Raw genomic sequence first — 22,120 nt, 5'->3', positions numbered from 1 at the left:
AAAAAAAAAGCAGGTTGAGATCTGTAGCTAGTCAATTTTGCTAGCATTAGCTCCTAGCTGTGATTATGTTAGTAAGAACAGTTCAACATTTAAATGTCACATTCCTTGGAGATGCTATTTTTCTCCCCACTAGGATCAAGTGGTTTGCAGGGAAGAGTAGCAACCTGCTCTGTGTCACAAGGATTCCCTGCCACCACACACCCACTGGTTTCCCTAAAGCAAAGGCTCCATCTCAGGTCCAAGATGACCCCAGACCTTCTCACAGCACTCCACGCAAGTTCTCATTTCGCGAGCTGCTAGATGACAGACTGGCACACAGGCCTCATTCTTTATTCAGTGGGAAAGCTTTGTGAAAACTTGAAATGCTGCTTTGACAGACACAAAGAGGGGAAAAAAATAAGATCTGTGAGCACTACCTGCACCCGCATTTGCATGGAGTCCTCCTTAGTAGCTCTCTTTTGCTCATTCTCCATCAGCTGCAACATCCTCTGCTCCAGCTGCTGTTTTGACACCATTGTATCAGTAAGTTTACTGTGCAAGCTCTGGATTTCATTGTCTTTGGCCACAAGCTTATTCTGTACATCTGCAGCAGAAACATCAGGGTTTTAATTCAGAAGTCAATATTTGAACTCTGGGGGAAATAACTTTTACTGCCAACAGGGAAGCTGATTAGAAGCCTCGTTCCAGCAAGCCAAAGTTCTGCTCGTCAGCATTTAACTAACTGGTATCAGAGCACACTATTTCCCCAAGGTGCTGAAGCAGTACTGGCTTCACTTGAGCTTTATTCAAGCCATTTACTCAACAATGCCTTTAAAAAAAACAACACACAAATGGGAACAGCCAGATCACTGCAGTTAACATTATCTGGGAATTGTTTCATACATGCCTTGTTGTGCTGCTTCATGTTCTGCTGTTCTTTTCCTGAGATAAGCCTGGATTTCTTCCCATCTTCTTTCTGCTTCCTGCTGCTGGACCTTTACATTGAAGACAGAGTTGATGAAAAGAACCCTAACCTTTAATTTATTTTTGAAATATTCAGAGTTCATCACTTCAGTGCTATTCCCAAAACATATGGCAAGGAAGAAAAGTTGTTCCTTGTTTCCATTAGAGCACATCAGAGAGACAGAGTGCCCTGTAATCCTCCTCCTAGGACAGTTTATCCTATTAATTTGAAAGGCAAATTGTGAACAGGATTTCATCATGGGCTTTTAACAGGATGACTTCTGTAATATGAAAGTGTAGCATTTTTGCTCTGCAAGTTCAGAATTAACACTAGAAGCCAGACTAGCTACGTATCACACAAATCCACATCTTTTAATTAAAAGATGTCTCAGCCACAGATACCAATTCTTCACCTGCAAGGGCAGGTGAGGCAGATAGAACTTCTGGTGACCAAGATTTAATTGCAGATACAAAAAGAAGTAATGAGCTCTGAATCAGCATTCTCAACTGAAGAAGCCCTATTTTTCTTCCGAAAAGAAAAGAAGCATGAATACAAAGAGACTTTTTCTTCCAAAGAAAATGAAGAAGATACATCAAAACATTGGCAGACTGGTTTTTTGAAGTCTTTAGAAATACATTTCTTTAAAAATTTAGAAGTTCATTGAAGCCAAAGACCCTCATTTCAAAAAAAAAAAAAAAAAAATCAAATCTTGCTCAAATTCACACACATAGAAAAAGTTCAATGTCACCAATTACGCTTTTCAAATGTATTTACTTGGGATGGTAAGTTTCACTTCATAGCTTGTAACCACTGAAAATACGTAGTACTGAATGGAAGTGTTAAGTAAGCCCACAGGATAGCTCAGCAATTATCTATTTTCAGGTACTTGTGCATAAAAAGAAAACAGGGAGATTAAGTGACCAGGAAAACAGCTGAAGTGATTCCCACACGCCTCGCATCTGGCTCATCTCAGGACTTGGCTCAGATAAACCCTCAAGCCTAACTCAGCAAGGCAGAGAAAAACCAAAGTCACCTTTAGCTGAGCGACTGCCTGCTCTGCATTCTTCTTCTGGAGCTCTTCTTGCTGCAACTTGCTGCTCTTCTCTCCCAGCTCATTCACCAGCCTGGCATAATCCTGGCGTAGCTTGTTCAGTTCAGCCGACTGCCTAAAAATAAATATTTTTACCGCTTTTTTCAACCTTCCCTCTCTCCAAGAAGCAGGCAATAATCACAGCTACTCAAATACCAGCATTAGGTACATATTTGCAGCCAGAGGGCTGTACTGGGTTTTAATCACACTGCTGCATCCTAGAACGATGAGGGTCGGAAGCACCAGCTATCAGCACACACAGCAGCTACAACCCACTGAGTCAGAAACGAAGGTCAGCAAGAAGCCACAAGCAACCGTTTTAAAGGAACTGATGCAAGCTGATAGGCATAATTTGGACAGCTTTATGTAAAGAGGTTCAGCTGAAGGAAAGGTCTCGCTGAAATTCATGGTCTGTTCCTCTTCCCATGAAGGATTATTGATCTATAATTTACTTGAGACTGTTCCTTCTGGACTGCTAACTGCATGCACCTCTTCGGATTACACACCGCCTTGTAAGCTTGGCTCATTATCAACTTGTGAAGGTGTACAAGGTATATAATGCACTCTCCCACTTCAGGAGAGACGATGCATTTGTATAGCCCAAGATAAGAGTTTTGAAAGGCTCCCCTTTGTATATATGCAAATAAAATGCATTTTATTTTTATACTTGCCTAAATTAAGAGTTTTTCAAGGTAATTTAGTGATCACAACACTTCATTTCTACAAAAAGGGTACTTCTAAAACTAGGTACCCTCTCCTAGCACTTGTCACATTGCAAGACACAGGCAGGGAGCAGAACATGCCTCCACCGAGTTATGCTCCACAGTTCAGGAAGAGTTAACAAAAAGGTCTGTACAGAAGCAGCATCTTGGTGTGAACACCACGGCCAGAAAATGAAGTTACAGTGCCATTTCCAAGTCCTGACACTGTTTTGACACTTGAGTCCCCAGATGTTACAAATCACTTATCTGAGAGCCTGCAGAGAGTGGTTTTTGCTTTCCATAGGCAGGAGCCCACCAGCAGCAGTTCACCTGTCTGGCTACATCTCTTGCTGGGCACTCAGATTTATCACAACACATTGTGAGTTTGTCCTCTGTCAGCTCAAGAAGAACCAGAGATGAAACCTTGAGATGTTTTTCTGATTTCTGTTTCTCCAAACACCAGTGGATAAATCCAGCTGCCACCCAGTCACACCATTAACTGACGAGTGTTGTTTTGTGTTTTTTTTTTCTTATTACAAGACTGACTTATAAGTTCAGAGCTGCTGTCCTCCCAGGAGCCCAGCAATAGCTCCTCCCCTAAAGCTACATGGAGAAGAACAGACACTCTACAAAACAGGCTGAACACTTGTGCTATCCTTCCTGTTGGACCTCAGCACCTGCTCTGCCTTCAAACTGATAGGAGACACTGATTAGTTTTGAAAGTCCTGGCTCGACGCAAATACAAACAGGTACCTCCCCAGTCCAAAACAGCTGTGCTTCCTAGTTTAACCACAAATTCAGAGACAGCCAAGAAAATGGAAACAGAAGGAGCAGAAGCCAGAACTCTACAGGGAAAACTTAAAAACACACAGAGCTCCAAGTAGCTGCTAACATACTTGCTCTCCATTTGATTGGTAGAAGTACTGACAGCATCTCTCAGGATACCATTTTCCTGCTTCAGGTGGCTTATTTCTGCCTCCATCTGCTCACGGAGTTGCTGGAACTGAAGGGAAGAAAGATCAATTCACTGAAGGAGAAAAAAACATGAACATTTAACTACACAGTACTTTAAGTAAATAACACCAAGTGTTTTTTGGGGAGAGGGACAGTTTTACCTCCTTCCACACACACCCACTCCTCAATTAAACGATGCAAATCAGCCCCTCTTGCTTGACTAAAAGCAGTTTTCTTTTATACCAGTGTATCGAGACATTTGTTTTAAGTGGTACACAAACATTACTTAGGGTACTGATTACTTGACTGTGTAACTTTAGATATTATAACTGGTTATCAGTTTCCCTTTTCCTGAGGGAAATAAAATAAAACCACTGTGAATTAACATTAGAAGTCAACATCTTGAAATAAATCAGAAAAGTTTTAAGTAACTAAAAATACGCAGGTTATAGCATGTAAACTACAAAAGGCAAGTCTTCAACTAATACCCTGAAGTCAAGACTGTGAAATAGATCTTTAGGCAATATGCTTCGACTGCATTTTTCTAGCCCAATTTGAGGCAGGGAGAAGCCCCAATAACCTAAAGCTGCTTCAGAATAGTTCAAACACGATTAAAAGACAGGGTACAAAGGAAAAAAGAACGGACTTTGCATATGCAGATGACAACACAGCTGGTCTTAAAACCCAACAGCCTGCTCTGAAAATCCTCAAGCACATGTAGCATGTAATACTTTGTTCTTCTACCAGTGCCAATTTGCAGATAGAGCTGACATCATTTCCAAGACCTAGTTTCTTCATGACTGACTCATCAACGAGGATCTCGTACACAAAGAAGTCCAAACAAACGTTTGCATAACAACCACAGCGGGAGACAGCAGGCCCTTGTAGGGCAGCCACATCCAGTTCAGCACCAACACATGTAAAAAGCTGTCCCTTGGGCATCTACAGGCTTTTGAATGTTTGGTTTGTGGGTTTAAAAAACAGCCACACATATACAGATGATCCCAACAGAAGCAGGGGTGAATGCCCTGCATAACTGGAAGCTTTGATAATTAAGGTTCAGCTTCTCTGCAACGCTACAAAGCGGCAGCAGGGGGAGCAGAACCAGGACACCAATTCCTCTGCACGTCCTTCTCCAGCTTTGAGCGCTGCAGACGCATTTACAGAAGTCACACCTTGGTGCACAGACCTCCTTCAAACAGTATCTGCTCTGGAGATTGTGGTTCTGCTCCAAAACTGCAGAGATGGCACTCTCCGGGTTGCCGAGATGCAACAGAAGAAACAGTATTGAGGCTGGAAAGCTCACATGCTAGGCTTGACGCTGTGACATTTATGTAGAAAAAAATACTAAAATGTCAGATCTAAGCTCCTGTCAGTAGGTATAGGAAGGGACATTTTTCTTAGAAAAAGAAGTCAAATTTTTTAATCTAGTGAAAAACTCTGGTGAGGTTACTCTGTTATAATGCAACTTCAGGAGAGGGTAACAAGGGTCTAAAACCAAAAAGAATACAAGAGCATGCCCTGCAAATGTTTTCAGCAAAGCACTTTCCCAATCAATAGTATTTCTTGTATATTGACTTGTCTAATCACTCTGTACTACGATTTTAAAGTAAGATTTATCAGCTGCTGTACAATCATCAGGATTAGTGTCTCTCTGGAGTTGAATATTTCAATGAGATTTCACACTTAATTGCTTAACATTTCAGCAGAAAGAACTGGACCAGAGACAGGCTGACTAGCAGTGGTCTTTCACAGACTATGATACAGTCACCTACAAAAAGACCTTTTCTTTCCTTTAAGCCATGAAACTGCCATGAATTTTTCTACCCTCTTGCAGGTGGGTCACACCACCAGCTAGCAGCACTCTGCATCCAAGGCTTGGGGTAACAAGTGAAGCCAGTTTCTGTGGAAGCGTTTTGGAAAAGCTTTTACCTTCATCTTCATCTGCTGGGATTCTTGGTAGCTAACATGGATTTTACTTTGAAATGTGCCATGCTCCTTTTCCAGAGTGTTGATGCGTTCCCTCATTTTTGCTGTAAGCAAGCCATTCCTTTCCTTTTCTGCAACCAGCTCCTTGGGTGGGAAATCAAAGGAAAAGGGTAAGAAGTCACCTACTCCAACAGACATGATGTTTTATGTTTAGAAATGTATCAAGTATACAAACCACAGTCAGCATCATTTAATCTGAAATTACAGCATCACCCCTGACAAAGCTTTCAGTACCTTCACGAGGATTTCAGGTCAGCATAATTTTACATTAAAAGAGGTTTGCCAATTTAAACAGCAGTCTTCTGTTGTCTTGTATCTACTGAGTTTGGCGAGTTTATACACGCAGAGTCCTAAGAATTAAAGCCAGAGATACTACACAGAGCAAACCTTAGATTTTCCTCCCAAGTACTGCAAAATGGAACAAGTCGGATAAACTGCAGTGAAACTACAAAGCATTTCAGAGCACGATTGCTTTGTAGCAGGTTGAAAGGCAACGTTGGAAACAGTTTTGCCAGAGGAGAGGGGCTATTAGTGCCCAGCAATAGCCAAACAGAAGTCCTGAATCCCACCAGCATGACGCCACATTACAGCTTTCAAAATGAAAATACACATTTCCATCTGGATTAATCATTTATTAGCCAGGAATTCAACCTGGACACCTGAGAAGCCCATAGAGCTGCTGCTCTGTGATGTAAGTGCACTTGCTGTAGTAAGCAAAAACATTAAATGCAGCTTTCAGCAAGCCCCAATCACTGAATGAGGGATTTGCAGCACCTCAGTTTCAGGTGCCTCCAGCTCCACGCAGCACCAGATGTTTTTCCAGAGGAGATTCAAAGTGCCTGCATTAGGAGTCAGCCTTTCTTCTCACAGCACATGGAGAAACGCTAACAATTTCAAGCACTTAAATGATGCCTGAATACCTCCCATCTCTTCACAGCTTTTTACACATTTTTATTTAAATAAAAGCTTTTTTTTTTTTTTTTTTTTTTTTTAGAATCAACAAGCTAGGTTCAGAAAGCCGTTTCTCCCAGAATGAAATAAGCAAGATGAGTTCCCATGCCCATGTTCACAGAGGTATTTAGGAACTTAAAGTCACCCCAACAGTTTCAAGTCACTTCTGAAGATACGCCTTTAACATCTGAGCAGGCTTTGTGTCAAGCTGTTTGTGTCGTGGTATTTGCACCCACTAAGATGCAACAAGAGGAAGGGCACCAGGGCATTTTCTAGCTTTCTTCTCCACCAGTTTCCACCATCCATCTACAGTCCTCAGAAATCCATGCAACCTGCCAAGGCGGTGCCAGAGATGCTGGCAAGATTAGCTTTCACCTAGCTCATGTTTTACCAAATACTGCAGAAGCCAGGCACCTCTTGCTCTCATTCATCCTCTCCAGTTTTCATTTGTATCAACACCCCTCAAGAACACCTCTGCACCTTCCCCTCAAAGTCCCTCTGTAGCTTTTGAGTGTGTTCAGAGGAATGTGTTGATTAGAAAATAAGAGCTTTGTGTCACTTGAGCTGAGCTTTGTCCCTTGTTTACCCTCACGATTTAGCACTGCAGCAGCTTTGCTTTTACCTGCTTCCTCCCAGCTTCCAGGAATGCTCATTTATTTCTCCTTCTCCCTTCCCTCCCACAGCCCAAATTGCAAAAGCTAACAACGTTCCCTACTTGTCTGCAGGTCCTGCCTTGCCTTCACAAGCACCACTTTGCAGATTTTCCCCCCCACACCTTTCTTCATCAGCTTCTCCCACACCCAGGCTCCTTCTCACACTCCCTCTGCTTCTCAGCCAGCTTTCCGTGCTTCGCTTCTGTCCCACAACCTTCCTGGTTCCAGGTTACCCAAAACATAAGGATCTTTACCCCAACAAGTCTGATTTACTACAACATCTGCACAACTATCCCATTCTACACTAACTACTTCCCTTTGAAGTCTTCACAATCAAAATAAAGTTTCATAAACTGGTCTGGACAGCAGTGCATCTGTAAGTAAGTCTAAAATTAGCAGAGCTGCAACTCTGCTAAGCAGAATTTAAACTTTATGCAGCTTCCTTCATGAAGAAACTGATGAGTATTGTGCCTAGAAACACACAAGCATGCAAATACTAGAACACATACCAAATTAAAAACTGCACTGCAAAGGGGTGGTTTCTATTTGTGTCCACAAAACCATGTTATGCTCACGAAGGAAGCGTTTGCTTTTAGTAATCTTTTGAGAAGGAAAATAATCTCAGCTCAAGAGTCTGTGAATGACCTATCTGGAAAAAACTACTGGAAGACAACTCTGCCTAAATACATTAACAGCATCATAAAAACAAGCAGTCTTGGTAAGTTTTCCCAATATAAGAGATTTTATCTTTTAATATTTAAACTCAGCAAGCCAGCATCTGCCTGCTGCTCATTCTCCAAGCCCCTGCTCCTATCCTGTGGCTCTGTACGCAAGAACCTCTTCACATTTACCTGGGAGAGCTGCTTGCACTGTTCCTTTGCGACGGCTGCCTCCTCCTTCACCGCAGCGAGCATTTTCTCTTTGTCTTGCAGCTGATGTATGGCTGCAGCCGACTCTGCCTTGCTAGCCTGCAGAAGAAGCACAAACAAATGGTCATACATGCCAGGAGTACCTGCACAGCACCCCAGCAGGCAGCAGAATGAGCCCGAGAGGAAGAAACACCCTCTCCTGCCCCCAAACAGTTCATCCGCACGGCATACATGGCACGGGCACCCAACCCTGCTGCTAATGGATCCTGCAGCACCGATTTCATGAGACCAGGAAATGCATTTGCCACTGCACTGAAACCAATTAAGAGGATAAATGGGCTCTTAAGGTGCTTCCGCGTTGGAAGACAGCCGCTTTGGTGGCACTGGGGAAAACAAAGAAGAGCCATTAAGAGAAATAAAGGAGAACAACACCGAGATGCTGAATCATTCAATAATTGAGCTTGGAAAGGACTTCCAAGATCACCTGGTCCAACCCACACTTAAAGCAGATATAATCCAACTGGATTAGGACTACAAACAATCTCCTGAAGCCTCACTACAAAGGGAAGAGGGAACATTGATCTGCTCTCCTTCCTCTTAGCAGGAGAGCCTCCAGTTGACGTGATCACATCTCTGCTGGGGAGAACTGCAGTGAGTTTAGAGATGCTGCAGGAAACTGAAGCAAGGGAATGATCCCTGCAGCCCTGCCATTTGTTCTCCACCCTGAAAATGGACTGACTGCCATGGGGGGCAAACCCAAGTGTTTGCACTCAGACTCCACTCAAAGTCTGGTCATGGAAGAAGCAGAGAGGAGCCTCAGTCCCACAAACCCACCCTGAATTTACTTGGAAGCTCTCCTTTAACGGCACTGTTTCTGCTGCGTACTTGTATTGGAAGAGAAAGGTTAAATAAATACTGAGAAAATTGTTTTATCCAAGCTCAGTTCATGAACTAGTCAAGTGTTTTCCTCAGTGTACAGGGAAAACTCTGAACTTAGCCTTCTTTCCACAAAGTCTGAGGGGTCAGGCAATAACCTAGATAGGAGGTACCTGAAACCATGCACTGCAAAAACCTTCTGCACTGTATACATACACAAAACACACTGAAAATGCCTTGCATAAGCTAGAGAGAGGAAAATATTCACATTTCCACCTACAGAAATTAACGTTTATTGGTTTTATACAAAACAAGGAACCCATTTGGGTCATAAAGGTTTATCTTTAACATTAAACCTTTCTTTAAAGGAAATAAAAGCAGCAAGCAAGCTGTCTGCTTTTCCAAATAAAACAGGTGATTCCACTACAAGCAGATTTTCAGATAAGCAATGAAACAGGGGGCTAAAGAAACTGAAGTATTCATCCCTAAAGGTTTCCAGGACCCAGCTGGACAAACCCCTGAAGAACTTGGTAAGAACACAGCGTTGATCTTGTTTTGAACGGGAGGTTGGACAGATTACATGAGACTACATTCCTAAATTCCCTTCCAACCTGAGTTACTCTGTGATACGCTACTGCATTGCCTTAATTGAACTGACACATCCAGTTCTGCATTTCTCTCCTGGCACCACATCTGCAGAAGAACAGAAGTGCAAGGCCAAGAGTGACAAACAGGATATTACAAGCACAAAGTGACAGCGCAGGAACGTGTCATGGAAGAGAGGAGTAGATATATGCAAGGTATTGGTGGTCACTGTTCTCTTCTGTCTTGATAGATACAAAGATTATGAAAGCCAAAAAATAAAGAACCACCAAGTACAGCAACAGGTTGCCCGGAGAAATTGTTCAATCCCAGTCCTCGAGGGTTTAAGGGTAGACTGGATAAAGCCTTGAGCAGCCCAGGCTGACCTTGGGGATGGCCCTGCTTTGAGCACAAGGCTGGACTGCAGACCTAGCGAGGTCCTTTCTAATCTGAAGCATCCTAAAATCCTATGAAAAATATCCAGAGTCAGAGTACTAGAATATATAAGCTTACAAGATGAAATCCTACAAAACACAGAATTAGCTGGTACAATGCCCAGTCACACTTTTTTTTCCCTTAATTTCTACTATAGTTTATCCTGTTTACACATTTGGGAAAGATTTCTCGTAAAGTCACCAGATAGCCTTTCCCAATGTCAACACATGAGAGCGAGCATCAACAGCAGCCCTATGCTATCCACCCTACACTTCATGGCTGTGCCTACCCTCTAGGAGCAGCCAGAAGCCACCAGCCTGGCGAGGCAGCCCATGGGATGGCAGCATGCAGCTATCCCACAACTGCTTTCCACCCGTAAAGCAAGCTCAGACCAACTGGAAAACAGTCCTCCAACAACAACACAGAAGTCACAATGAAATCACCAATACAGCTAATTTCACAGCATCTCTCCAATTTCTGAACACTTCACAGCTTTCTCCCCCCCACGCCCGGGGACATTCACCTTTTGTAAGACATCGTGAATCGCACCGGACTTTTCCTTCAACACCTCTACTACACAACGGGCCTCGTCTTCAGTGAAGATCATGTTCTTCATGGCCATTACGAAGTCTTTAAATTTCACTTCAGCATTTTCTGCAACACAGAAGGGAGGATATGTTTACTTTGGACTCCGTAGCGAATTATTTATTTTGCCTTGAAACAGCATGTGATGGGGTATCATTACACATTATATTTAATTTCAGTCTGAAATGCCAAGAAGCAAAAGGTCACGAGCATTCAGCAAAAACAACATCTCCCATTTAAATCTGATAACAATCTGCCAGCTGACAGTTTTGGGAAAAGAATCCCACCGCTTTGTTTGTTCAGTTGGTAACATTTATAGTGTCACTACCAGGAAGACAAAGCATAACACAGATTTTGGGGGGAAAAAAATAGCACGAATGTGAGAACTTGTAGAGTTCTTCCCAGTGTATTATGACAGTAATTCAAACTGAGCTCCCAATTTAGAGGGCAGCCTGGCTCCAAAAGCAACATGCAGATGACAGCGTAATGAATTTAAGAAGCGGCATATTTCTGATTACAATGCATGGAAACCAGAGAAATATTCCATCGGTCTAAGTTTGGAAATGAACTTGTGCAGCAGCAGACAAGCCAGTAAGATCCATCTTAATCGCAGATTCCAGAAGTGTTTAAAAAGACACAAGCAGGCAAGCGTATTTCAAATCACTTACGCTCTTCCAGAAACAAAATCATTTTTCATTAACAAGGAGGATGCACACACAGAAGTCATTAGGTGGCCCCCTAACTTAAGGAAATGGAAGTACAAGACTGAGGCACCCAGGATCTGTCAAGTGTTCACTGCTGCACTGAAGCCTGTCAAGGGATTGGCAGGAAAAAAAAGCACCAGAAAAAGCCTACAAATAGTGCTTGGTTCAGAGAACATCCCACAGAGCACGGAGAAGGGTCCAGCTTCCTCACCACAGGTACTGCTAAATGTGCCACTGAAACCAAGCCACAAGGCAAACCCAAACCTCTCCAGAGATTAAAATATGAATGAAAAAAAAATCAGGAAACAAAATACTGATGATACGAAGCCCCTAAGAGAAATTATTGAGCATGAACTATTGAACAGCAGTCCAGAGAGGTGGGGAGAAGCCCTGAGGAATTCTAGCACATCTTCTCCTAGTTGTAAATCCAACCTAGCCTTGGCCAGAGACTTCAGACCACGTCCCTGCTGCATTGACACCAATGACACCGTTGCCAGGAATATGCCAAAACCCTGAGAGCAGAGCTTGGTTTGCTGGGAGCCTGCTTGGCTTGGAGCAGGCTGAGCCCCACGCTCCCTGAACACAGCAGGAGCCTTGCCCTTGCACCCAAGAAGCTTACAGTTAAAATACAGGAAGATTTCTATATCGGGAGGGCAAATCCCAGCTGACACAGAAGAATTAGAAGCTCACATAGAAGGTTACAGCTTGCGAAGGAAATGAGAAGGGACGGGTGCACACAAGAGGCTCTGATGCCCCACAGCGATTAATATGCAGCCGCTGAGCTGGAAGCACAAGAGGAGCCTCAGGCAAGTGGGAATCCAACATAGGTACCAGAGAGAGCTGCCAGGAAGTTTTCAAGTGTGCATTTTAGAATTTAAGTCTAAAAACAGAGAGTGCAGTGAATCACCAAGCAGACAATGTGAAGAGCCAGCCCTCTGAACAGACCCAAACAGGGGAATCGCTGCTCAGTCACTTGCCTGTCTCTGCCTGCCTACAAATTGAAGGATCTCACCCCGTAGCTCAGGAGGCCTGGCATCCTTGGAGCAGGTCAGTGACCTATTTTGAGGTCTCAGGTTGGGACACTGCGCTCAGAAGTCACATCAGGCCTCCTCAGGAAAGTAGGAAGGAAGCTTCCCTCTCCTAACTAATTCCAACTGCATTAAAAGGAAAATTCAGCATCTTGGTGGAAGCCACCAGACTCAAACTCCAGGGGCAATTTCCATCAGGTAACCCCGTGCTGCACACATACTTGCTAGCTGACTAGCCCAAGGCAGATTTAGAACAGCACTGGAGCATGCAGGCTGCACCCCCAGGCACAAGCAGACTCCCGTGCTTGGGATTCCAGCACTGATACCAATACCTGACCCAGCCACTGTACAGCTAGGGAACAGGAAACAAAATGCTGGCAGTACTAAACCCCTAAGAGAAATCACTGAACATAAATTAGAGAATAGTCCAGGGAGATGGGGGGAAAGCACTGAGAAATTCTAGCACACCCTCTCATGCATCTGTGTGGTCTGTGATCACCCGTTTGCTCACTGTTCGGACACAAAAGCCTACAGTCAGCACTAAAAGGGTTCAGATGAAGCAAAGCCCTTTCAGCAGTGCCAAAAACAGGGCATAAGTGAGCACAGACAAGAGCAGTGTCCTGCAGCCACGAATGTTCTCCTCAAATCCTTTCTTCCTAACAAAATAAAAGATTCCCCTCCCCACATGCACAGCATGCTCCCTCCCTGCTCACAGTTTGATGCCCAAAGCAGTTATCTGTGTTATTTTCTTACCTTTATCAGTTTCATTCTTCATTTTCTTGCCACTGCTCTTCTGGATCCCCTCATTCATGTTTTGTTTCACCACTTCAACCACTTCTCTCTTCTCTAAAGTGCCAGCATCAGAATTATCCATCAAAGGAATATACGTGGTTGCTTGAATAAGAGGTTCATCCACCAAAACTGTAACCAAAAGTCCACAGGGTGGGTTAAAGCTTTTTAATAATTAACTTCAATATACAGAAAAGGTGTGTAACACTTTAGTGAGATGGATTACAGCATCTCTAATCTCAATAGTTAGTTATATTAATAACCTTCAAAGCTTAACTCATTAAAGCTCTTCAGGTAAATTCGTTAAATAAAGGTCTCTAATGCATAAGAATTGAATAGCTCCAATTAAACATATTTTCAAAGCTGCCTTTTAGCATTTTAAGAAGTAGGAGAGAAGAACCTTTACATTTTGATTTCAATTTCACTTTTTTCATTGAAGTTGCATACAGCATCAGTGGGACTGGTTTACTTTGGGCTGTGTATGAAATGCATGCAGCATCCCTGAAATACACGTGCAGTAAGTATTTTGTTCCTGTTCTGTTAAAGGCTGGTACCTTACTGCCAACATTTGCACCCAGATTACATCACCAGCAACCTAAACCACTTCGGCAGAACATGTGGTAAGGGCAGCAACCCAGCTTATTCCGCAGGCAGACTCAGCTGCACTTAATAAAGACCTCTCATCTGTCAGAGCAGGCTTCAGGCACCATTAATATTCAGAGAGACACCCAGAGGTGCTGGCCGACCTCAGCCTCTGTTCACACAGCACTGAATCCACATGGTGAGAAACAGCCTCTGCCCAAGGAACTGCTCGCTCTGTGCTGCTGAGGTAAAAGCAGGGGTGGGGAGAGGAAGAACGACAGAGCAGGGACGACAGAAGCAGTCAGTGACAGAGGTGGATTTGGGGGTTTGCCCAGTGCACGCTGCCTGAAGCATGCAAGACATCCTGCACAGAGCCACCACGCAGCAGGGAAGCTCCTGACCCACCCAGCCCAGCTGAAGGGCTGATGGGGAACAGATGCCATGCAGTGGGCTGGAGAGCAAAGGGAAACGGGTGGGAGAGAAGATTTCAGGCATCAGTGCAACACAAACGTGGCTTCCTGGCTGCCAGAGCCAGCTGGAAAATGCTTCCACATTCTGCCTGCCCTTAAGGAGGAAAACAGGCCAGATGGACCTTCCACGTAACCTGCCAGAGCCTCTCATCTTAAGCAGCAAGCAAACACCTGCACATGCATGGCAAGCACTGAAGTGAAGAGAGGTTTCCTCTAGAAGAAATACCCAACATTAATTCTGTTAGCATCCTCATTTTTTATCTTACTTCCTCTCCTTATCTTCCCCTTGTTTCATTCCCTTCCTCTCAAAAAGCCTGTTTAAGATCTGTGAGACACTCTGCTGCCAGTCTGACCTGACCAAAACGTAAAGGAAGCACAGAGACCAACACCATCTACTCCAAGAGCAGTCCAGCAGCTTCTTCCTCGCTTTTCCCAGCGAGGAAGAGTTTTGAGAAGCTAACAAGGTGGCCTCAGAGGACTCCGTGGTCACGCTCTTCCCAAACGCCACAAACACAACAGCACTCATTGTAAAAAAAACTGAAACACAAGAGGCAGACTGAGCCAAGAGACGAGAACCAGCGTCTTGGCAGGGAGCGAGGGATGACGAACAGTAAAGGCCTTGACAGCGAAGATGAGCAGTTTATGTTGGAGCAACAGCTAGCTAACAAAAGGACAATAAGAGAGGAAAAAGCAATTGGCTAAAAAAAAAAAATAAAAAATAAAATAAAAAAAATGCAGTCTTGTTTGGGGCAGATGACTGCAGCCGTTAGAGACGTGCCCTGCTCAGAGTCTGGGCAGCTTATACTCTATGTCAATACTTTGCTCCTCAATTCAAGTAGGGATGTGTGGATCCAAAAGGCTCAGAAAGGTGAAAGGTTCACAGATGCATGCCATGTTCAGTGGTACTTGTTGTTCATAAAATAAAGAGCAGTCTATAGGATTTTTCCTACCTTTAATCCCTGCTTTTTCAAATTAAGAAAGTTAATCTACAGGTTTCTTTCCCAAAAATAAGGTGAAAGAAAGAAAAAGGTTGAGTTGTCAGGCATGTCTGAGCTAAGAAGAAACACTTGGTATTCTCACCATTATCAACTTTCTGCTTCTTTGCAGAGACTTTCTTCTTTCCTGATACATTTTCTGGCTTTATCTCTTGGTGGAGCAGGACAGGGTCTTGCTTTTTGGCAGGAGATGCAACAGAATCAGTCTTAGAATCTTGATCATCTGTAACAGACAATTGAGACAATGAAGAGCATATTCTCATTTTTAAATCAGTGACTCTAATCACTGAGATCTAAGCCCAGAAGAAAAAAATAAATGATGTATTTGAAATGAGAAGTTACGAAGTTATACACACAGACAAAAACGCATTTCCCAGACCAGATGAGACCCCAAAGCAAGAGGAAGGTTTAGCAGAGTGAAGGGCCACAGCACCAAGTGTTTTGACAGACAGGACTTTCAACTGCGAGCAGAACACAGGCGATTAAAGTGACCTTTTCACAAATCCAATGCAGCTTTTACTGCAACAGAGCACACAGCATGTGTTACCGTACCAGGTTCTCGTTTGTAGGATGTATTCCCCCAACCCCATCCCCACCGTGAACCCCCTCGTGCCTTTTACACACACACACCCAACAGCTACTGGGACTGTCAGAAGCAGAAAATAAGTGTTTTGCATTAGGGAACTGTTCTTTGTAAAAGTTGTTTCTAGAGAGGGGTGCTTTTTTTTGTTGTTTTTGTGGTTTTTAATCTTTTGGGACAGCTTGTGCTACAGGATATGCTTGTCAGAGCTGACACACCACGCAGGGTTACGGTGTTAGCTCATGCAAGCAAGGATAAAAGTTAGTTGTGGCTGCCCTCAGAACAGCCTTTGCAGACCACATTTTCATCACGCCACAGAGATTTTCAGAGAGCACCCACAAATAAGATTTGATGCTGTTTTTGCTGGTAGTGGGCAGGTCTTCCTTCTCCCTTTTTCAGGAAAAAAATCACATCAAGCAGCAGTGTCGTTCTTTTTCCTCCCTCCCTGTAGCAAACCTGTTAACTACTTGTTATATTATCTGCAAACACTTTGGTTTTGACTTGTTTCTGAAACTGGATTTTTTTTTTTAAGCTTCCATGAACGGCCATCCACATATTTGCAAATAACTTTACCTACAATTTTTCAGTCTGGATCAGTATTTTTGTTTCTATTCCATTCCAATATAAAGCTGTAACGGGTGGGAAGCGACTTTACGCACTTCTTTCTTCCCACGAATCAGCCACCAAACACCTTCTGGTACATTAGGCCTGCACTTAAGCAGTGATTTATTTTGCACACTCAGCTACGGGGGTTCCCTAGACGTCCTTCCCTATTAGAGCAAGTGCTCTTAGGGCTCTGCTTTTTCATGGCTTGACATCAGAGTGCACGCAGCAAACACTTAATGACTTCTTTCAGGTAATTAAAATTTTGACAGGTTGAGAGCAAAGGAGCCAAGCCATAGAGCAAAGCAGAGACACAGGCTACTCCGTTTCCCTCAACGATCTCTAATAGAGGAAAGCAAGGATGGGAGGAGGAAAACCAGAGCATTGCCACCAGATGGAAAACAAGGGGGGGAAAAAAAAGCAATAGCTCGTAAAAAGGAAAAGGTTAGAAGTGAGCTTTGCCCCACAGAGATCAGGCAGAACAGTTCTGAGAGAGACGCTCTGTGGCCTCGCAAGAAGCAGAGCACAGTTTTGGCGTTCTGTGCAAGAAGCATATGCAACGTAAGGTACCCATGCCATTTTTCTGCTTCTTCTGCCCAGGCTTCTTCTTAGATGCTGCTGATTCAGATGGTGGAGTGGGCTGTTTTGTAACAGGGACTGGTTCTACTTTCTTGCCTGAAGACTTGGATCCTTCCGACTCCTTAGTTACATGATCATCTTGAGATGCCTTCTGCTTCTTCTCCTTCTTCTTCCGTTCCCTGACGCCGCTCGATGCTTCGGCCATGCTCAAGGGAACAGGAACGACGTGCTCCTCATCCGTACCCAGGGCATCAGAGAGCTTGAAGTCCCGAGGGGTACTTTCAGAGTCAGATTCATGGATGTTCCCGTTCTGAGCTTCTTTCTTCTTGTTCTTCTTCTTCTCTGTTTTCTTTTTATCGCTCTTGGCAGGCGGAAACTTTAGGTCCCTTTTCTGTTTTGCAAGCACTTCATCATATAATGTTTCTTTCATGAAAAGCCAGAAGAAGAGGAAGATAACCGTAATAACCACAGAAGGAATGAGGATGATGAAGTAGGTAGACTCGTAAAACTCCATTGTGCTTCTTCTTAGCTGTATTTATAAAAAATCTATAGGGGAAAGAAAAAGAAACAAGAATTAGTTTTTTGACCAGGTTTTGACACTTTTTTCCTCCTGCCAATAATATTGATAAAAAGCTTTGACATTGCCCTAGAGAAGCCTTAGAATTGCTTTTAATAAAGTTACCAAACTAATATCAAGCATGGAAGAACTCTGAAGGCTTTCATCGTTTGCTTCAAAGCTGCTAACCTGCATAGAAAGGAACTGCAGCTGCTGGGCTGAGCCTGGACAAGAGCAGTTCTCTTTCCTTATTTTCACTCATCTTCCTCGTTCTCCCTTCTGAAGTGAAATTCAGTAAGTGAAAGCTTTTGACATCAGAACTACATGAGACAGCAGCTCCAGAGGCTGTGAAATACAGACCCATACATGTAGAGGAACTCTTTTTTTTAAACCTTTTTTCTCCCCCATAAAAAAAACTGACATCACCATGTTTGATTTATCTTGTCAAGAGGGAGTTAAATTTCAACTTTTGCTCCCAGTTTTATGAAACTCTCAGAAGCAGAGCAAGGAGAAGGGAGAAAGGCCTAAATGCTAGTCAACCATAAAGAATCAGTTGTTTTTTTTCAGAACTGCTTTTTGAAGTCTAAACCAGCTTTAAACTCATGAAAATTCCACACGTTTATGGGAAAACAGCGAGATCTGTTACTTATTTTGTGCATGTAACAGCACAGCTCCGAGCATTAAATGAATAAAACAAAAAATCAGGAACCACAGAATTTAAAAGAAAGTTATAATTAAGGTTTATTTAGAAAAACATTAGTTTTAGGGCCAAGATAAGACCGATTTCCCCACTTCACAACTCTGGTCACTATGAACACACCCGGATTTTTGCAGGAAGAATTCAAACCAGACTGTTCCAAGGAAAAAAAAAGGCATTGATCCTTGAAAAACACAATCAAAATTCCAACTAAGCACACACAATTGCTGATTCACCAACTCAGTTTGAAAACTGCCACAGCAAACACGCTTCAACCACATTTTCCTCTACACCAAGAAGAGGATGCTTCGACTCAAGTGCCCTTTGGGAAACCCATTCCCTTGGGAACGGAAGGCAAGGGATGTAACCCGACTTGTGTCTCCCATCACAGGAGTTCACACAGCAGGATGACCCCAAAAAAGGGTGGGGGGAACTGCCCTACACTTCTAAATTATATTCATTGAAATGTTCGGGTTGGAAGGGATCTTAAAGCCCACCCAGTTCCAACCCCCTGCCACGAGCTGGGACACCTCCCACCAGCCCAGGTTGCCCAAAGCCCCATCCAGCCTGGCCTTGAGCACCTCCAGGGATGGGGCAGCCACAGCTCCTCCGGGCAGCTCATTCCAGTGCCTCACCAGCCTCTGAGCAAAGAATTTCCTCCTTATATTGCTTGGGGTATTGCCACCATTGCTTAGAAGAAGAAAATAGATGTATACACTGAATGCCCAGGGACTGCAGTCGGCAGAGACATTGTGCAGCACAAGGAAAGGACAGGTTCTTGCTTCTGAGCAGAGGGTTACTCTTTAAATACCTTCAAGTATCACACTTCAGCCTCAAAAAAGAAAAAAAAATCATCTCATGGCTGTGCTAGAAGCTGCTCTTTAAGTCAGCTTGCCATCCTGCCCTGTTGGGAGACAATTTATTTGTACAGGGCACTGAGCAGTACAAAGAGCAAGGAGTGGGAACTCTAATTTGGCTATTAATTTATCAAAATAAACGGCTAACCTTTCAATGCACTAATTATTCATCAGTTGTCTTAATGCTAAGTCTCTTCCCAGGTTGTGTTTTATTTTCCATGTGCCCAGCTCGCTGGAAGGGCTCGCAGCTGGAATCAGGCACGGGGTTTTGCAAGGGCTGCGAGGGAGGGAAAGCCCAGCTTTTGGGGAGAAAAAGCACAGATGCATGAAACTGAGCTGGAGCTTTCAAAGTGATTCATAAAACCAGCCTGGTGTACGAAGTGATCTAATATTAGTTATCGCTTGAAGGAAACAGATCTGGAAAATTTGCCGCAGCCAAAGTCAATATTGAGTGCTTACAGGAGAAGCTAAGCCCCAAAGAAAACGTGTAACGAAGCAGATTTCTCACAAACGTGATGAGGTTGATCATTACAGCACGTTACTGCCCCAATTACAACACCGAACCACAAGGAGCCCCCAGCGTGCCCAGCTCTGCCCCACCGACACTGGGGCACGCAGCCGGCCATGCACTGACCCTTTTACACGTTGTAAAGGACGGAGGCACTGAGTGATGGGATGGCCACCAAGGCAGGACCGAGACGTACCCAGCGACTGTCATTTTGACGTGGAAAAGCACGAGACACAGCATCAGGCACAATCACAGCCCGACCACTCGACAAGATCAGGTTCCTGGTTGCTTAAGCTCTGAAATACCTCCCATCACCCCGTTAAGAAAACGAAGGCAAGAGAGTTTGTCTTTATGTTTTAACCAGAACCCAAAAAGTCTTTCAAAGTTGGAATTAAAGCAAGCCTGTTCCCGGAAAACCTGTGTTTTGTTTGTCGAAGGGGTGTGCATGAAGCTGGGGAAAGCTCCAATCTTTCTGATGATCTGAACGCAAACACAAAAAGCTACAGAAAGGTTTGTAGTGTGGCTGAGTCATCCCCAAAGGGAGCATCAGGTATGGGATGGCTGGGATAAAGCTGTGACCTGGTGCAAATACTGAAGTTTCCCAGCCCAGCATGAACAAGGGAGTTTAGGCATCACCCCTGGGGTCCATGAGGTCTGCTTCACACAGGGCTGTCCTCTGACAACCTGCAGTTACTCAAGGAATTTCTCCATTCCCATTTATCCTCCTGGATTGCCTTGAGAAGCCATCTAGGAAGAGAGAAGCAGTCTATAGGGGAAAAAAAATCATACACTGCCCTATGAGAAGCAGGACAGAGAAGCTCCTCCTATTAAACCAGAAGAAAGAGAACACTACATGAAGTTGAAAACCTTCCCACGTGAGTTTAAATGCTCGCCAGGACTCGGTTCCACCACTCCCCATATTCCTGCTAGCTGCAGACACACGAGATGCCCTCACACCTCTCATGCCACACAGGACTGGTCCCTTGGGAACAAGCCACATCTGTCCCTGTACACAGACAGACTCTGTTCACGTTCAGTCCAACACTTTAAAAGAATTGCACTTTTGTTCCCCCAAACAGAGCCCATGCCACAAAAACTGCTTCTGATCTCCAGCGCAGCATCAGTGCGTGCACCTGACTGCCCCTGCTAGTCAATGCTGCCCTGGGTTTCCCCACACACCCCCAGCTTTCTGCATTTACCTCTCGAGTTTCACTCGGCACAGAAAGCACATTTCACGGGATATTCATTCAGTTTGGGTCCAGGGGATTAACTTACTTGAGAAGACAGAAATAAATTAGGGCTCCATCTGGCTAATGAGTCACTCGGAGCTTAGCCCCAGCACGTTACCAGCACCGCTTCTCTAAACGCCTGGCTCTCGAGATGCGTGTAACCGCCGGGGATGTGTGCTTCTGAAATAAAATAATGTTAAATCAGGGGAAAAAAAACAGGTATTGGAGCAGCCCCTGCACAGCCTTCCCCGTGATACTGGGCTTAACACCCAGCTCACAGCACAGGCATCTGGCCGGCAAGGGGACTAAATAAAACTCCTCATGTTCAAATCACTGGGAGCACAGCAAAAAGCCTCAGAGGAGTATTTGCATTGAATAAATTCCTCGAGGAGACAACACGAACACTGTTTTCCCCTTAATCTGCACTGTTAGCAGCACAGCTCCTGCTAGTCAGATGCATGAGAGGGTCATCTCGGGAACAGCTTCGCTCCCAAACTGATCTCCCTGCAGGGCTCCTGGTGAAGACATCCAGCAACTTCGGCACTATACGAGGGAACCTGCAGGAAATGAGGGTTTGGTAACAAAATGGAACAAGATTTTAAAATCCAACAAGTTCAGCCACTGCACAGCAGCTCTGCATCCACACGGCGGCTGGAACCAGCTCCAGGAACCCCTGAGCACCAACCTAAAGCGCTGCAGTGCTCAAGCCCTAGGACAAAGGGCTGCCAGAAACCCCAAAGATGGGGTTAACCCCATTTAATAACAGCATTGCTACGATATTAGCAAAATCTGCAGAATTAGACCTTAATAATTAAGAGACACTATTTAAAGCTGTGCTATGATGGCACAGAAAAACTCAAGGTGTGCTCCTCATGCCCCGAGACGAGATGCTGAAGGCAGCAGAGCCTCTGCAATGTGACTTTCTGAGAGGCAGGGAGTGAAAGCTGTCACAGCAGGCAGGGATTTCAGCTCATCAAACCTGCTCCAAGCTCGTTAACACCTGGCCAACCCCTGCAGGTAATCAGCGATGGGAACAGAGGGAGCCAGCAGGACCCAACCACCTCCACCTTCCTGTGCAAGGGTCACACGTTCCCAAAAACTGCCCTGCAAAGGACGGACTGCACCTGAACCCCATTTTAAGACAGGGCACTGAGATATCGCACACATCTCACCTGTGGCAGGAGGAGCACAGCTCCCAGGAAGCTCACACCACCTGCTTACAGCTCACTGTTAAAGCCAGCATAATTTAGAGGCACGCACGAGGCACCCACAACCGAGATCTCCGTCGCCCTGCCAGTTTTGACCCAGATGGCAA

General features: G+C 44.4%; 1 protein-coding gene across 16 annotated transcripts in view; it reads right to left on the bottom strand.

The window, feature by feature from the left end:
- KTN1 (kinectin 1) overlaps window positions 1-22,120 on the bottom strand; it is a 72,408-nt gene that overhangs the window by 35,489 nt on the left and 14,799 nt on the right. For 11 of the 16 annotated variants that reach the window (XM_038179850.2, XM_072038119.1, XM_072038120.1 and 8 more), the window contains 10 exons: window positions 16,950-17,504; window positions 15,282-15,419; window positions 13,114-13,281; window positions 10,567-10,697; window positions 8,133-8,249; window positions 5,621-5,761; window positions 3,631-3,737; window positions 1,977-2,109; window positions 887-974; window positions 417-583 (listed from right to left, as the gene is read on the bottom strand). In XM_038179850.2, the coding sequence (XP_038035778.2) occupies window positions 417-583; window positions 887-974; window positions 1,977-2,109; window positions 3,631-3,737; window positions 5,621-5,761; window positions 8,133-8,249; window positions 10,567-10,697; window positions 13,114-13,281; window positions 15,282-15,419; window positions 16,950-17,472 (1,713 nt within the window). In that variant the 5' untranslated portion in view covers window positions 17,473-17,504. Of the gene's footprint in view, window positions 1-416; window positions 584-886; window positions 975-1,976; window positions 2,110-3,630; window positions 3,738-5,620; window positions 5,762-8,132; window positions 8,250-10,566; window positions 10,698-13,113; window positions 13,282-15,281; window positions 15,420-16,949; window positions 17,505-20,851; window positions 20,986-22,120 lie in introns of those variants that run through there. The other 5 variants (XM_072038117.1, XM_072038122.1, XM_072038121.1 and 2 more) reach the window with 4 other exon arrangements.

The sequence above is a fragment of the Anas platyrhynchos genome, chromosome 5, assembly GCF_047663525.1.
Source record: "Anas platyrhynchos isolate ZD024472 breed Pekin duck chromosome 5, IASCAAS_PekinDuck_T2T, whole genome shotgun sequence".
NCBI classification, from domain to species: Eukaryota; Metazoa; Chordata; class Aves; order Anseriformes; family Anatidae; genus Anas; species Anas platyrhynchos.
This window is presented reverse-complemented; position numbering and strand designations above follow the sequence as displayed.